We start from the raw sequence: 16,669 nt of genomic DNA, 5'->3' as shown, positions 1-16,669 counted from the left end.
TATGGTCTTGATAGTTTATGTTTGTTTCAAACAGTCACTTCTGTAGGTCTGGCCAGCATCCTCGGGTAGGCACGTGAATAGAACAAGGCTGTTATCACAGAAGTGAGGTCATTATAAAGGAGGAAGTTTGGTTCCTATTGTATCAGGCAGGCAGGCAGGCAGGGTCCTTATCTAAAAACCAATGGAATATGACAGCTAAAGGAAGAGACAAGACACCAAGATTTCTGCTATAGGCCTCTGGCTAGTTGCTGATGTCATTCTTAAACAGGAAGTCCTAGGAAAGGGCCAGGGACCTAGGAAAGCTCCTAGACCATCCAAGAAGAGGTGGGAAACAGGAAGATGTGTATGTCTGGAGCTCAGGAGGCTGACAACTAATTTCTCCTTTGGAATTTGTTCTGCTGACTCTACACTTGTGGAATCTTGAGAGTGACCCCATGGAGGCACCGATGAACACCTCTGATACCTGTCTTAGGCCATCTGAGCTGCTGTAACAAAATGCCACAGGCTGGATGGCTTATAAACAACAGAAACTGATATCTCATAATTCTAGAGGCTGGGAAGTCCCAGAGTCCTGGTTCACGGTATCATTTAGCTCACACAGAAGAGGGGTGAACAGCCCAGTGCCCTTGGTCTTCCCTCAGGCGCCATCTCTTTCTGAGATAGGATATTACTATGCAACTCTGTCTTGCCTGGAATTCGATAGGCAGACCAGACTGGTCTTGAACTCAGAGATCTGCCCAGCCTTTGCCTCCTGAGTGCTAGGATTAAAGGCATGTGCCACCACACCAGACTCCTGTGACCTCTTTTAAATGGACCCTACTCCATCCACAAGGGCGCTGACCATGTGACCAAACCACCTCTCAGAAGCCCTACCTTCTTACACTATGGACTTGTGGCACATGAACTCTGTGAACCAGGGAACGGCAGTGTTTCCAGAAGGACAGGGATGACAGCTGCCAAACCACAGGCGTTTGCCAGCACACCTGGGACTCTCTCCGTTCAGCAGTGGCCTGGAAGTCCAGTGGGCAGGGAAGTGTAGTGGGTAGCCATTCCAGCTTTGATCTGGAAGTTCCAACCCCCATTGAGGCTTTGGAATGGTCATGCCTATAAGGCAGGGCTGAGAGAGGACCCTGAAGACCCTGGATCCGGATGTGCCAGCTCTTTTGGTTCCTGGACCCTGGACACTGGAGGTAGACCAAGCAGAGTTCTCCAGAGAACACCACTGGATGTGACACACCTTTTCCCAGATCCTGTACCCGACCCCTTCACTTGTAAGTTACCCCACAAAATAAACCTCCTTTTAACTACGTGGAGTGGCCTCAATAACTTCGCCAGTAGGGAAGGATATGAGCTTTCCTGAGTGCTCTGCTGGGAAAGATTCAGGAAGGACTTCCTGAGATGAGGGTCAGACACCAGGCAAGAGGAGCTGGGAGACCTCGGTGGGGATGAAGAGAGGAAGCCCAGGACACTGGTGTGGACCAGAAAGAACGGTCTGTATGCTGTAAGAGAGGAAGACATGTCCAAGGCAGACCCAGGGAAGTGACATTTCCAAGTCTGTGTGTCACTCTGCTTCCCTATGAAGTCAGAGGATCCAAGGCTCAGGGATGAATGCTCCCAACAGTCGTCTAGTGTGAGAGAGGGTGAGTTAGGGCCCTTCTGGGGATCCCCACATGAACCCTGTGGCCCTCTGTCTCTGTAGCTACACTGAGGACCCGTCACCAAGAGCTCTTGCTGCTGGTACTCACAGAACATGCCCAAACATGCAAAGGGCAGATCCACCACGTGCCAGCAAGGGAGCCGCCAATATTATGAACTGTTTCTAAACATCCCACTTTGTTTTTGGCATTTCTCTGGAAAACATCAAATACACATGGTGGTTGGAGCCAAACTGGGCACGTTTATAGCATACAGGTCTGTGAACACAAGCTCCAAAGATCAATCAGGCTTGGGCTGAGGAGCCCGGAAGTGATACCACCTCAAGGAATCAACCATAGCCCAGCAGAGCCAGTGGGGGAGAGGGGTCCGGGGAGAGGGGCCTGGCCAGCCTAGCACACAACAGCTGTGCAAGACAGCCTCACCTAGTGTCTTAGTTAGGGTTTCCACTGCTGTGAAGAAGCACAGTGACCACGGCAACTTTATAAAGGAAAACATTTCATTGAGGCTGGCTTACAGTTCAGAGGTTCAGGCCATTATCATCATGGCAGGAAGCAAGGCAGCATGCAGGCAGACATGGTGCTGGAGAGGGAGCTGAGAGTTCTACATCTTGATCCCCAGGCAGCAGGAAGAGACTGTGAGACACTATGTCTAGCTTGGACATCTGAAACCTCAAATCCTGCCCCAGTGACACACTTCCTCCAACAAGGTCACAGCTCCTAATAGTGCCACTTCCCACAAGCCTATGGGGGCATTTTCTTTCAAACTACCACACCTATGAGGCAGGACCTGAGCTTGGGTGGGTGGACGGAAAGCAGGGAAAGGGATGTCCTGGGCGCTCTCTACTGAAGTAGAGAGAGCTGGACTCAGTCACCAGACAGGTCCCAGGAGCCCATGCAGAGCTGGGCCAGCCTGCTCAGCTCCACACTCCTAACTGCCCTGTCCGTGGGTCTCCAGAGGCTGACAGCTGAACTCCCTGACCTACCTCCCATTTGACTGGCCGTTTCTGAAATCAGTATGCTGTCTCTGGGGCATGCCTGCAAGCCCACAGGGCTGATCGGGAAAGAATGTAGTTCCAACCAGAGTGGACTTGTGGCTACCACACTCCTAGCCTGCGGGACTCAAGGAGGAACTTGTGGAGTCGAACATCTTTGTTTATTGAGATCTGAGGCCTGTTGCTTTAGTTTATACAGGCTGTGGTGACCAAATTCCCTGTTCAGGGGTTAGGGTTTTTAAACAACAGAATCTATTTCCTCACAGCTTGGTTTGTTTTTGCCAGAGAAGTCTCCTCAGCTCACAGGTGGCTGCCACCCACTGTGACCTCTGTGTCCACATTTAGAAGGACACAGAAGTCAGACTTGATTAGGGTCTACACTAATGTCCTCAATTTAACCCAGTCACCTTTTTCAAGATCATGTCCCCAAATGACACTCCCATGCCGAGGCTCTGGGTGTTGGGCACCAGAACATCAGCAAACAAATTCAGCTAAGGGCGCCACAGTTCAGTTCAACATGGCTTCCCAGCCCATCTTCCTTGGCTTGCCCATATTTCAGTCAGTTCTCAATTTCTCTCCAAATCTGTTTTGTCTCTAAGGTTCCTTTCCCACTTTGGAAAGTGTGTACTGAATGAATATTCTGTGGTGAGAAGTGCTTTCACACTCAATGTCAAAGGGGAGGGGAGGACAGTGGGGTGGGGGGAGGGGAGGGGAGGAAGGGGAGGGGAGGCACATCACCATCCCTGGCACTATCTTGTAGGCAATGGGAATAGTTTGAGTTCTCAGCAGGGGGTCAAGGAAGAGACAACCATTGTGCCCACTGTGCCACCAGGCACTGAATATCTCATTTAACGTTCATAACAGCACAGTTACTTTGTACAAGCTTTGGCCAAGTGTGTGAGTGCATGGCTGCCTGCATGTGTGTGTGATTATGTTCAAATGTCTGTCTTTTCTGGAGCAAAAAAGGCTTCCCTCTAATGACTCAATTTAAGTTCATCTCTCTCTGTTTGTCATCCTGTATTGTGTGTGTATGTGTGAACACACACACACAGAGGTGAGTGTGCACCTGTGCATATGGGGACCAGAGACGACATCAGCTGTCATCCTCTATCATTCTCCCCTCCCCTCCCTCCCCCCCTTTTTTTGAGACAGGGTCTTTTACAGAAGGAATCTAGAGCTTACCAATTTGCCTAGACGGACAGCCCCTATGTTACCCCCACCTTAGTGCTGGAGTCACTGACATACTCAGCTGCTCCTGGTTTTTACACAGGTGCCAGGGCTCCTCCCAACTCGGGTCCTCATGCTTGTGTGACAGGCACTTGACTGTGAGCGTCTCCATCCCCCACAGTCTTCTTACTTACACTCTTCACGCCTACAAGCAAGCAGCTTCTTCTAAGACGCACAAATACGACGCACAAGTAACACACCAACAAAGGCCTCCTCTAGTCTGAAATGCTTGTTTAAAAACAGAAACTGCATGCTACTCTGAACTTCCTTCACACCTACGGCATACACAGGAAACATAAAATCTGTGTGATGGAAACTCCTCCAGATGAGAATTCACCGCTCCATACATTAGGGCGCTAATCTTGGAAATTCCCAGAGCAGAGCACTACAAAGTAGACAGTTACCAAAAAGGAGGCGCTGGACAAGCTGCAGAGCTACCCTTGAGTGGGAGAAGAGCAGTCAAGAGCAGGGAAGCCTACGGGAACATATTAGAGGTAATAGTATCTGGCTCACAGGAAGCCAGGAATAGTGCAGACTCCCACCAGCCAGTCTAGAAAATCCCATGACTTGGTGGGCCTCCAGACAGTCATGAGGAGACAGGCTTTAGTAGCTGAGAATACATACTTTAGAGCAGTCTTCAGCATCCCACCTAACCAGCTTTAGAGTTTATGTCTAAAAGGTGCAAACAATTTCCAAGTAACTGCACCCCAGAATAAGCTCAACGGAATACACAGAAGACAGAGGTAGCCAGCGTCCCACAGTGCAAGTTCACAGTATCTAGCGTTCAACTAACAACTGAAGCTACCAGATTCAGAACACAGAAAAAGGCCCGAAGTAAAAACTCAGATAAAAACTAACCCAGAGCTAAGAGATACAGAGGCACTGGAGAAAAATACGACCACAATTTCTAGACCTATCCACTTAAAACACTGAGGTGCAGAAGATGTAAAAAGCCCAAGCTAAACTCTGAGAGAAAGGGTTGTGAGAGGTAAAAAAAAAAAAAACCAAAAAACAACAAACCCTTAGGTGAATAAACACCAGATCATATTTGAAATCCTTGCAACACAGGAAAGCATCCCACAGCTGCCCACTTTTAACCCGGAAGGCAGGAGGCTGGTACATCAGCACCAGCGTCACGAGAAATGCATCATGCTTTCATCATGGTAGACCACTGGATTTCTCAGCTTTACTATCACTGCACAGGAATGCTTTCATATGTGTGACCCATCACTGCCGGAAATGCCGCGAAGCAGCATGTGTTTACATCCTTTTCATGTGTATATAAACTACTCACCAAAATGGGTCATGTTCTGGGCCGTGAGCCAGTTATTTTAAAAAGTGTTATATCATACAAACTACACTCCTCAACACTATGGAATTAACTAAAAACCCAACAAAATAAAATGGAGGACGTCTCCATATGTTCACATGAACTAACTTCTAGAAACAAAAATAAAAGAAAAATTTGAAAGTATTTTAAAATGAAGGAAAAAGGTCTGATAACAAGTCAAAAGTTGTGGCATGATATGTAAAAACCTATGGATTAAAAAAAGTCCTCTGAATGGGTAGGCTGGCTCACCTCTGTAATTCTCAGCACTGAGAAGGCTGAATTGCCATGGGTTCAAGGACAACCTGGGTTACCCAGTGAGCACCTGGTCTATAAAGACAGACCCTGTTTCCAAAGCAAAGGACAAATTCATCTGTTAGTACAAAAGTTACCTGCCTTCCACAGCTGGTTGTTCAGTGAAGTGGGTCTCAAAGCAGAGTGTCAAGTGTCAAATTCATCCCAAGGGCTTGGACTTCTTCTTTTTAAATTTTTTTAAAGATTTATTTATTTATTATGTATACAATGTTCTGCCTGTGTGTATACCTGCAGGCCAGAAGAGGGCACCAGATCTCATTACAGATGGTTGTGAGCCACCATGTGGGTGCTGGGAATTGAACTCAGGACCTCTGGAAGAACAGCCAGTGCTCCTAACCTCTGTGCCATCTGTCCAGCCCTTAAATTTCTTTATACAAAGCCCCTCCCTATCTAAAATGGAGGCAGGGTCTCACTGCATAGCCCTAGCTGGCCTGTGAACTCTCTAAGGTGTTCAAAAGTGCACTCCATCAGGCCTCCTGGCTCAAAGTGTCTTTCATTTTGGGGGCGGGAAGTGGATCCAGAACACTGTGCATGTGAGACAGGAGCTTTACACTGAACTATACCCTAAGTCCTCGAGACGGGTCCAGATGTGTTGACTAGGTGGCTCTTGAACTCCTAGACTCGGGGATATCCCGGCATCACCCTCTGAAGTGAGGGAACAAGAGGTGGCAAGTACCACTGCACTCAGCCCTGAGACTTGCTTGGCTATTGTACCCTTGGACTCTGCTCCCTGAGTGATCCAAGGCAGCCTGAGCATATGCACCTGCAGCCAGTTTCTGGGGATGCCAATGCAGTCTGCCGCTCTGAGGATCACACTTGAGAATCAAGGCCTTGGTATACATTTCCAGATCTCTTGCTTAGCATGATGTTTGGTGCTATCAAAGGGCAGACACTTTCAAAACCCAAATGAGATCACAGTGTTTTATAACAGGCTTCCCACCCACCAGTGATTTCTAACTTTTCATTATGTGACCTTTCCTGACATCAGACACACCCAACAACATTTAAATTCCTCTCACCAAGTGAAGAGCAGTCATGTTCATGGTCTGTCACAACTGGCATCCAACCCAGGACTGTGACTCGTACCTGGTTCAATTCGCTGAACTCCTTTCAATATAGATGAGTATGCATACCCAGCTTCCAACATGGAACTACAGATTACAGAGTGTGTTTGTAGTAACTTACAAGGAAAGCTTCAGATGAAAAAGACAAGACAGCTGTAAGCTGAAGCATAAAGTATGGTACAGGCTCAACCTACATAGCGGTGTGCTGAGCACATTACAGAGATCTTGCTATTCTAGATCTATGCAAAAGGAAGTTCTGTAATAAGGGCAAGGCATGCCTGAGTCTTGGGGGCAAGGTTACCTGGCTGCCTGAAAATCTTAACCCTGAGATAATGTGGTAGGGTGCTGGGGACTCTAGGCCTTGTGCATGCTAGTCTCTACTACTAAGATAAAACCAGCCAGGTGGTGGTGGCACACACCTTTAATCCCAGCACTTGGGAGGCAGAGCCAGGTGGATCTCTGTGAATTCAAGGTCAGCCTGGTCTACAGAGCGAGATCCAGAACAGGCACCAAAACTACACAGAGAAACCCTGTCTCAAAAAAACAAAAACAAAACAAAACAAAAGAGAAAGTTACAACCAAATATTTTTTTAAAGATTTATTTATTATGTATACAGTGTTCTGTATACATATATTCCTACATGCCAGAGGAGGGCACCAGAACCCATTACAGATGGTTGTGAGCCACCATGTGGTTGCTGGGAATTGAACTCAGGACCTCTGGAAGAGCTGCCAGTGCTCTTAACCTCTGAGCCATCTCTCCAGCCCCAAAATCTACTTCTTAAGATGGGGTCAGCCACAGGCTTCAGCTACAGCACTCATAAAACAGTAACTATTCAGTTTTACCTACTTGTAAGTCGCTTGATTGGGTTTCATTACCTTTGAAAAATTCCCCTTAAACGATGTCATTTGGATGTTACGGCTATTTAATGTGTCAGCGAGCCTTCGCATGAGACAGGCCTGCCATCTTAGCAAACTTTGAAGTATGTAATAATGGCTTGCAGAGAGTCTCACCACTGGGACCTGCCAGTCTGGGACTACCCGTTGGCAGAGACAGTGCCAGATGCTGCCGTGGTGACAGAGCTGTGCTCCCTCACCTCCTCCGGCTCACCAAAAGTTCTGGGTGGCCTTCACCCTGCAATGTTTTTAATCCACAACACCTGGCATGTTCCTCACAGGGCTCCATCTTGCCTTAGATCCAGCCCCCAGGGAAGAAGCGAGGTAAGGGACTGTGACTGTTCATAAATAAAGGACATCCAGCAAGGGACACCTGTCATGCCAAATGACCGCAGTTTCTGACATAAAAACCACCCAAAGCACACTTACCATGGCAACACATTTCTCCCGGTTAGAAGGAACACAGGAAACGGATGGCAAATGTTGGGCTTTTTCCCATGAGTACCCATACTGACTTAAAAAAAATCAGATTGGTTCTTCAGGCCCAGAAGCTGTTACTTTAAAGACCAGTGAGCTACCTTAGGGGCTTCTGAGTTATAATCCCAAGGGTAGAATCCGAGAGCCGAGTGCCCACTTTGTGGCAGGTGCCTTACTGGGCTCATTTCCACTGCCAGAGGAAAAGATGCCACCCGCCGCCCAGCTGTCTGGGTTGGATGGGGTGGCTCCCTGATGTAAGGAGGTCTGGGGGCAGGCAGCAAAGGTAACAGGCAGGACACAGGGCTTGGGCTACGAAGGCCTGAGGGGGATCGGCTACTGGCTTCATTGTGAAAGCCTGGGTAAGAACTTCTCTAAACTTGTCTGCTGTGACTTATGGATGGGAGAATACCCCACCCGGGAGGAATGAAACCAAGCAGAGACTGGCAAGTGGGGTGTGCATGGGTCAAATCTGGACCATGGCCTGTTTTGGTATGGTTCCAGAGCAAATGGGCTAACAGTTTTAAGTAGGGGGAAAATCTCAATGAAGTATTACATTTCATGATATGTAAAAGCCATAGGAAATCAAAACTTTCACGGCCATAAACAAGGTGGGCTTTCCCCATGTCTGTGTGTGTGCAGGTGTACATGCATATGAACACCTTAGGTATAACACCTTGGGTATCATTCCTCAGAGCCACAGTCAACCTTATTTTTACACCAAGCCTCTCACTGACCTAGAACTCATTCATCAGGCTAGGCAGCCTGGCCAGTAAGCCCTGGGGATCTGCCCATTTTGCCTCTACAAGTGATGTTCAACTGGAACATGGTGTACCCTTTTGCTCACAGCACCTGTGGCTGTTCCTGTGTAGCCATGACAGAGGTGGGTACATCAAGGCCTCCTTCTTCCATCAGACCAGTTAGGTTCTGCTGAGGCCTCCTGGTCACCACGTTTCCACTTCAGGCTCTGTGTCCACTGTTATCAAAAATTACCTTTGATCAGCCTCAGACCTATGTTCCAATCAGCTAGCACATAAGTACAAGGTCTTTATGCTTAGATCAATAGCATTCTAGGCAAAGACCCAAGCTATTTTTTTTTTAAGGCGGATAAAAAAGACTTCTCTGCTCTATAGAGAGATCTTCGGGGTCAGAAACTTCCTGGGCCAGAGGGCAATGGCAGTCAAACTCACTAGGGACACAGCAATCACCTCTGCTAACAGAAGCTACAGGACAAGCCCAATTAATAATCACCACTTCTTATTTACAACCCCCAAGAAACACATCATAGACTACAGAAAGCCTTCATTTTCCAATCTTTCTAGGAAAGGCAGTGCCCTGGTTGGAGGTATGGTTCTGCAGTAGAGTGTCTACCTAGCATGTGCTTGCCCTAGGTTTGGCACGATGTGAGGGAGACAGGGAGGGAGGGAGGACAGTGCTGGACTCGAGCATTTAAAACGAAGAGAAGCAAGGGTGAGCAGCAGTTCAAGTTGCCTGAATTTGACACCTTCTCACCCGGGGTCAAAAGCCACAGCCTTAGTCTGGCAGGCACTCTGGGGAACATGTATCCTACACAAAAAAAACTAAGCATAGCTAACGGAGGCAACCCCAGGAATGGACAGGGCAGGTTTGGGGAAAGAGATGGGGGAGGGGAGTTGAGGTGGATCTCCCATCAGAACAGTAAGTGCCAGGGCTGGGGGGCTGGGGCATGGCGAGTTGTGCAACTGATTTAGTGTGCAAAATGACTGACTCTCTTGTGCAAACACACTGGCCATGTGCAGAATCAGGACCACGAGTCGTAGGTAAAAACGGCTACGGACCTCAAGTTACCCACTTGGGACACGCACATACAAATGACAATGGAATAGACTTTTCTGTAACCCGTGCTTCCGGAACGCTCCCTAGGGCCTGTGCTTTCTGCAGACAGCCATGAGCACATCCAATCCTTTAGGACACTCTTCTCTCCATTTCACACATTAGGGAGGCGAGGCTTGGAACTACCCAGTGTGCCCCAGTCTTCCTGCTGCCAAGAGGCCTGCAAGGAAGTGACAATGAGGTTCAGCTGCCCTGGGTTACACTGCCTGGCACAAGGCAGGAGAGCTCGACATAAGAGAAGATGTAGGTAATCACACTCCTACATCCTCAGGCCAGACAGTCAAGACTGTGCTCAGCAGCCCCGTGATGATTCCACCAGCTGCAGGCCATATTCAGGTCACGAGGCTGTCACCACATTGTGAGCTCACTGTACGTAAGAGTGAATTTTCATTAAGGTTGTAGCCAATGCACACATGCGGCACGTGCTGTAATTATAAAACCCAGTGAATTTTCAAAGGATTGTACCCCGAACCTAGCAGCCAGGAAAAGAGAGGAGGCACAGCCAGGACCCCTCTTGGACAGTGTTGTTCACTTGCACAGTCCCCTTTAACGCTGCAGATCAATTTATAAAAACAGCTTGCTTTTACCATTCTATGAAAGCAGCTCCTAGGCCAAGACTGTCGGGGTAAGATGCAGAGACAGGACAGGATGATGACAGAAAGCATCTCTGCTTCCTGCCGGAGTGCCTGTGTGGACTTTCCCTCAGCCTGAGCTCTAACACAGAGCAAGGAACTAAGGAATGCTGAGGAGGTGTGAGATGGAGCCAGGCCTGGCTTACTCCTCAGAGCAGGCACTTGCGAACTTCGGCTTCTGACTACTTGGTAAAAAGTCTCATTAGAGCCACGCCCAGTCCTCCACATGTTGTTTGGAATGGCTCCCATCTGCTATTGTGCTAGGACACTGTGGCACATGGTGAGTGCACATACACTGTTATGCACTGTAGTATCTGAATTGGGGGGTGGGGTAGGAATCGAACTCACAGCCTGCATGCTTGCTGCCACTGAGTTATACCCTCAAGCCTCATTTTCTATTCCTCGGCATAAGAAGTAGGCACCTGTCTCTGTAAGTCAGCACGGATACTTTTTCTTCTGCTTTTCCAGTTGTACACATTTTTAAGGGCTATCACGGGTCATGACAATCAAGCCATATCAGCCCATCAAAGGAGTTCTTGAACCCAGCACAGAGAAATCCCTGTGGGTACACAGAATGACACTGAACTGGGAGTCAGAATGGTTTGGCTGGAGCCCTTGTTCTGCTATTAGCTAACTGACAGCCCAGGCACAGAGCCACTGCAGAATCTCGGATCCCTCAACTGCGAAGGGCCAGCATCGACTTCAGCTGCAGAAAGGTGACCCTGGAGGACAGGGCTTGGCCACACCTGGGAACAGGAGAGCCATTAGGAGCACTCGGCAATTATGAAACAACACACCAGCCAACAGCGGTGCTCCAGCCTGCCTCCGTGGTAACCCGCTGTTTCTGGACTCTCACTGGAAGCTGTGTACACCTCTAACGAAGGGGAACTCTGCCTCTTGCCCTCTGACACTTCAACTCACGTTTCTTCTCTATTCAGGACTCAATGGAGATGCAAAACTGTCAGGTAAATGGGGACTTAGGAGTTGGCAGGTCTGTGGCCACTTGCCACATTGAAGAAAAGATGGCCAGGGAAGCTTACAATTATGGTACAGACTAGAAAATGACAACGTGGGTGGGGAATAACGTTTGCATAGCCTAGTGTATGAAAGACCCTAGACACCACTGCAAACAAACCATTAGGAAAAGGTGGGGATAATGCAGGATGTCTGGCAGTGGGAATAAGCAGAGAAACATCACCTGTCCCCTTTAGGTTCCCAGTTCACGTGCCACTGGCTGTGAGCACCGTGCAGGACAGCAGCCAGGGCCTCCCCTTGCCCACGTCTTTCCCTGGGACACTCGCTTTTTGGATTTTGGCTTTCCAGCTCTGGCTTCCCTCTAGCTATCACCTGCTCCACCTCTGTTGCCTGTTCCTTCAGCCTCAGTCCCTTTTCTTCACTCTGATCCTGTTTCAGAGTTTCAGTTGGTACTTAATAATAGCAGCTGTCCAGACTAATTTCTACTCAGGTGTCTTTCCTATGCTCTAGGGAATTCACCTTCTAATCCTGCTTATCCGACATGTCCATCGGCTTTCCAATTGATGTGTCCCCAGCTCAGGTCATCTCCTCCAACGCGGTCCTCTTCTAGGCTTTCCCTTTTCCACCAATAGGCACTGGAACCTACTTAGACCACAAAGCCCACAAACTGGGCCACTCTGAGCTCCCTCACTGCTCCATACGATCCCACCTACCCTTCAATCCTAGTGCCTAACCGCCACGCTCCATGTTCCAGGCCACACTAATGCAGCAGGTCCTGATGGTTGTCCTGAGCCCAAGCTATCCTACTCCAGCCAGATGCAATGGCCTTCCTCAATGCAGGAATCAAATCATGTCCCATGCTGCCTCAAATGTGCCAGCAGCAGCCTAAGCCAGCAGCTTGGCATGGTCCCGGGAATCCAAAGGATGGCTCCTGAGCACTGCAGGCAGGCTGGACCCACGGGAGCTGGTGTCAGACACACAAGTAGGATTTGACAACTGGGTATGACAAAAATGACAATATAAGAATAACTTATTCATAGTTACTGATATGAGTTATATATTAAATGATAATTCTTTGGATATAAACATAAATAAAATACATCTTAAAATTAACTCCTCCCAATTTGTCTATTATGATCTCCTCTGTAAGCTACAGAACAGCTAGAATAACATATGTGGGAGCAGGAACAGGGAGCTTAGTGGGGAAAAGCACTGGCTGGTCTTCCAGAGGATCTGGGTTTGATTCTCAGCATCCACATGGCTGCTCATAATTGTCTATAACTCAAATACCAGGGGGTCCAACGCCCTCTTCTGGGTTCCACAAGCACTGCATTCACATTGTATACAGATACGCATGCAGACAAAAAAACAAAAAAACGAAACAACCATATACCAGTGGCTCCGAACCTGTGGGTCGAGACCCCTTTGGGAGTGGAAGGCAGGTGGAGAGAGGCTGTTTCCAGCCTTAGGCGCTGCTGGCAGATGCACAAGTTACCTTTGCATGTATTTTGAACATGAATCAAATACATAGATTTAAAATACAAACTAGGGCTTTCTTGGAGTTTTCCTTCTATTTGCTTCTGTGTGGCCAGAGAGGCAGTGACTTTTGCCCATCCCTATGATGACCAGCGGGAAGGTGGTGACGTTAAGTTGGTGTCCCCTGTGTCTCCTACCATGATCTTTTTGTGGTCAGGGAACTCCAGGCCGAAGTAATCACCCTCCACGAGGTTGAGGTGGTTGCAAACGGCGTCGAGAAGCGCCTTCCCTGGAGCGCGTTGCTGTGGACAGAAAGAACTGGAGTTAGAAGTGTCCTTTGCTGTGTGCAGCCAGGCACACAGACCACACTGCTCCCGATTCCCGGTCAGTGGGGCTCACAAGGGTCATGCAGCACTTGCCACCATCCACCCTGTGACATCCTGGGAGCCACTTCTGTGTCTGATCTTCTGACTCCAGACTGGGACAAAGTGATTTCTCCCCACTCCACACCCAGCCACTGCACCCTCCCTTTCCTAGTAACAAACTGCTTGTTGTTTTTTTTTCGGTTTTGAGAAGGAATGTTGCTGCATAGCCCAGCCTTGAACACATGATCCTTCTGTCTTTGCCTCCTGAGAACTGGGATGGCAGGCATATATGAGCATGCCTGGCATCTCTCTGTTTGAGAGTGGATTTGGTTTGCTGCACACAGCAGGGAACTGAGTTTCTCCACCTGTCACAAGCCAGGGCAGGTAAGAGCTCAGCAGGTAAAGGGGCTTGCCACCAAGCCTGACAACTGACCTGAGTCCAATTCTCAGGGCCACATGGTGAAGAGAAGGGAGTGACATGTGTAACGCCCCGACTTAGAAACATGCCTTGCTTTCTCTTTACAACTCCATGGATTCCTAAGACCTTGCTGGTAAGATGGATCAAACGCTACCACACACATCAAGCCTCAAGAGGCAGATGTCATGAAAGTCATTGGTTTTATATTTCCACTTTCCTTCCAATACACATTTAACAGTTTAGGAGCCAACTATCTCAAGAAGCTGAGTGACAGTGGGGGTTGAGAGCTGTCAGGAACAGTGACGGCGTGCCCATTAGCCTGTCCTCACGTAGCCACAGGGGCCAATAAAGATGGTTCAGTGTGGGGCACTGTATACTTCCATTCCTCTAACAGAATCTTTTTATGGTCCCACAGCTGCCTTCACAGCAGCACTCCAGAAGATAGAACAGCTCCCTGCAGGTGTACAGCATCCTCTGTGGATAATGCCAGCTCACTGGTCACGTTTGAGCCTTTTCACATGCACAGACGGCAGGATAAGATGAGGCTAGCCCAGACCCTGCCGTCTTCCCCATCAGATGCACCCCCAAGCCCATGCACCCCCAAGCCCATGCACGTTTATGCAAAGGAAGAGATGTAAGAGGAAGGTGGAATGTAAGAAGATGTAAGAGTCACCAACCCTGTTTCCTGTCACTGTGGCAAGTCATCCGCTGTTTCTGATAGGCTATGTGCACACAGACATTTCCTAGCTAAGCTGACCAACAGGGCACAATGGCCGCTTACACTAATCCTTGGTTCTAGGTTCACTTTCTCACACAAGCACTCAAGAGGTTGCACGATTAGCTTATGGAGGGCCATGTTCTCTAGAACCTTCTCTCTTTCAGGAACTCCAGCAAAAGCCAAAGATTTTTAACAAAAGACACTTTTAAAATGGGCCAGGGAGTAAGCAGTTGTGGAGGAATTCCTATATTGTGCAGTGTCCAGTTTCCCAACTTCTACATTGTCTATCTGCCAACTATGTGCCCAGCTGGCAGGCACTTATATTTCCCAAAGAATTCCTGGAACTAAGGGAATCTAATAACTTCAACTAGATTTACAGAATCTGAGAAATGAGACTTCATAGTTCAACACCAGGAATTTAAATAAGCAGAAAAAACTCAGTATACAATGGATGTCTTTATAGACAAGGACATTAGACTAAACAAGTCAGAAGAGAGCTGGGGAGCCACCAGTGAAACTGAGTCCTGAGTCAGCACAGGTGTCCATGTGCACAGCTAACTTCTGGGTCAACACCAGGCTGTGCTGGGTCCTGCAACCTCACCTTGCAAATGCCACCTGTGTCTATGTCCTGTCATAGAGCAGCAGTGGAGGAGACTGCCTGCAGGATGGGCTGTAAATAAATGGCCAGAATCTAGTTAACAGTGACAAACTAAATCCCACTTCTTCCTTTTTAAAGATTTGTCTATATGAGTGCTCTTCTTGCACACATGCCTGTATGACAGGAGATGGCATCAGCCCACTATAGACAGTTGTGAGCCACCATGTGGGTGCTGGAAACGGAAAAGGACCTCTGGAACAGCAGTCAGTGCTCTTAACCACTGAGCTTTCTCTCCAGCTCCTGGATCTCATTTCTTAAAGATGTTCTCAAATTTACTTTTTTGTGCAATTTACATAAAATGCCTCTTCTATGATACTGGGTTGTATTTAACATGGAGATGTCGACTCAGAGTCTGAGTGACTAGTTTCTGGCTCCCAAGATCCATCTATGAGAAGCATTCTGGGTCCTCTGTGAATTCCCGCCACATTCACAGCATTTCTAAAGGCTGGATGACTCATTACATGATAATTTTTTAGGTAAATGACACTCTGATGTTTTCCACGAACTCACCATTAACATTCCAGCAGGTATCAGGCCACTAGAGCCTGAGATACCTCCAGGTAGCAAAACACAACACATTTAGAAGACTCTTTTATTGAATGGGGGGGGGGAGAGGGAGGGAGAGAAAGAGGGGGGGGAGAGGGAGGGAGAGAAAGAGGGAGGGAGGGAGGGAGGGAGAAGGCTCAGGTCATATAGAACCTGACACACAAACATAAGGGCCTGAGCTGGAGCCCCAGAGCCTACCCAGAAGCTGACCATGATGACATGCTGTATTTCTGGGGATACAAAGACAGGGATACTCTGAGCTCACTAGCCATGCACTCTAACCAACTGTGAGCTCCAGGTTCAGTGAGAGACTATTTCAGAAAACAAGAATATTAGGGAAAGAAACTCAACACCAACCTGTGGTCTCCACACACGTGCACACAAACACACACGTGTGCACGCCTTTAAGTAGTCCAATCTGAGTAGTGGGCTGGGGCATAGTTCAGTTGGTAAATGGCTTGGCTAGCATGCAAGAAGCCCTGAATTTAGCCCCCAGTGCTGTAGAAAACAGGTGTATACCTGGGATTTCAGCACTTGGGAGGTAAAGGCAAAAATGTCTTAAGTACACAGGGAGCAGGAGGCCAGTCTTGGCTACACGAAACACTGCCTCTAAATAAACAGATAAGGTGTGTGTGTGGGGGGGGGGGGACGGATGGATGGGGTGGGGAACAACAGCATCATTGAAGGAGGCAAAATACAAAGACAGTGAAGAAATATCTAGAAAAGCATTTTCTAAGAGCGGTCTTGTTATCAGGTAAAAATCCATGTATGACAATAGTGATTTAATATGACCTCTGTGGCCTGCTACAGAGATTTTTATCTGTCTATCAATCATCTGTCTGTCTATTAATCATCTGTCTGTCTATCTATCGATCAATTTTTTTAAGACAGGGTTTCTCTGTGTAACAGCCCTGGCTATCCTGGAACTTGCTTTGTAGACCAAGCTGGCCTTGAACTCAGAGAGATCAACCCACCTCTGTCTCCTGAGTGCTGGGACTAAAGGTGTATGCTACTACCACCTGGTGACATTTTTTTTTTTTTTTTTTGAGACAGAGAAA

At 48.1% G+C, this 16,669-nt stretch overlaps 1 protein-coding gene across 4 annotated transcripts in view; it reads right to left on the bottom strand.

The window, feature by feature from the left end:
- The window catches only part of Farp1 (FERM, ARH/RhoGEF and pleckstrin domain protein 1), a 266,129-nt gene that overhangs the window by 81,437 nt on the left and 168,023 nt on the right, over positions 1-16,669 (bottom strand). For all 4 annotated transcript variants that reach the window (XM_036199556.1, XM_036199554.1, XM_036199558.1 and 1 more), the window contains exon 3: positions 13,104-13,208. In XM_036199556.1, the coding sequence (XP_036055449.1) occupies positions 13,104-13,208 (105 nt within the window). The remainder of the gene's footprint in view (positions 1-13,103; positions 13,209-16,669) is intronic.

This window comes from Onychomys torridus, chromosome 9 (genome assembly GCF_903995425.1).
Source record: "Onychomys torridus chromosome 9, mOncTor1.1, whole genome shotgun sequence".
Classification (NCBI taxonomy): Eukaryota; Metazoa; Chordata; class Mammalia; order Rodentia; family Cricetidae; genus Onychomys; species Onychomys torridus.
This window is presented reverse-complemented; position numbering and strand designations above follow the sequence as displayed.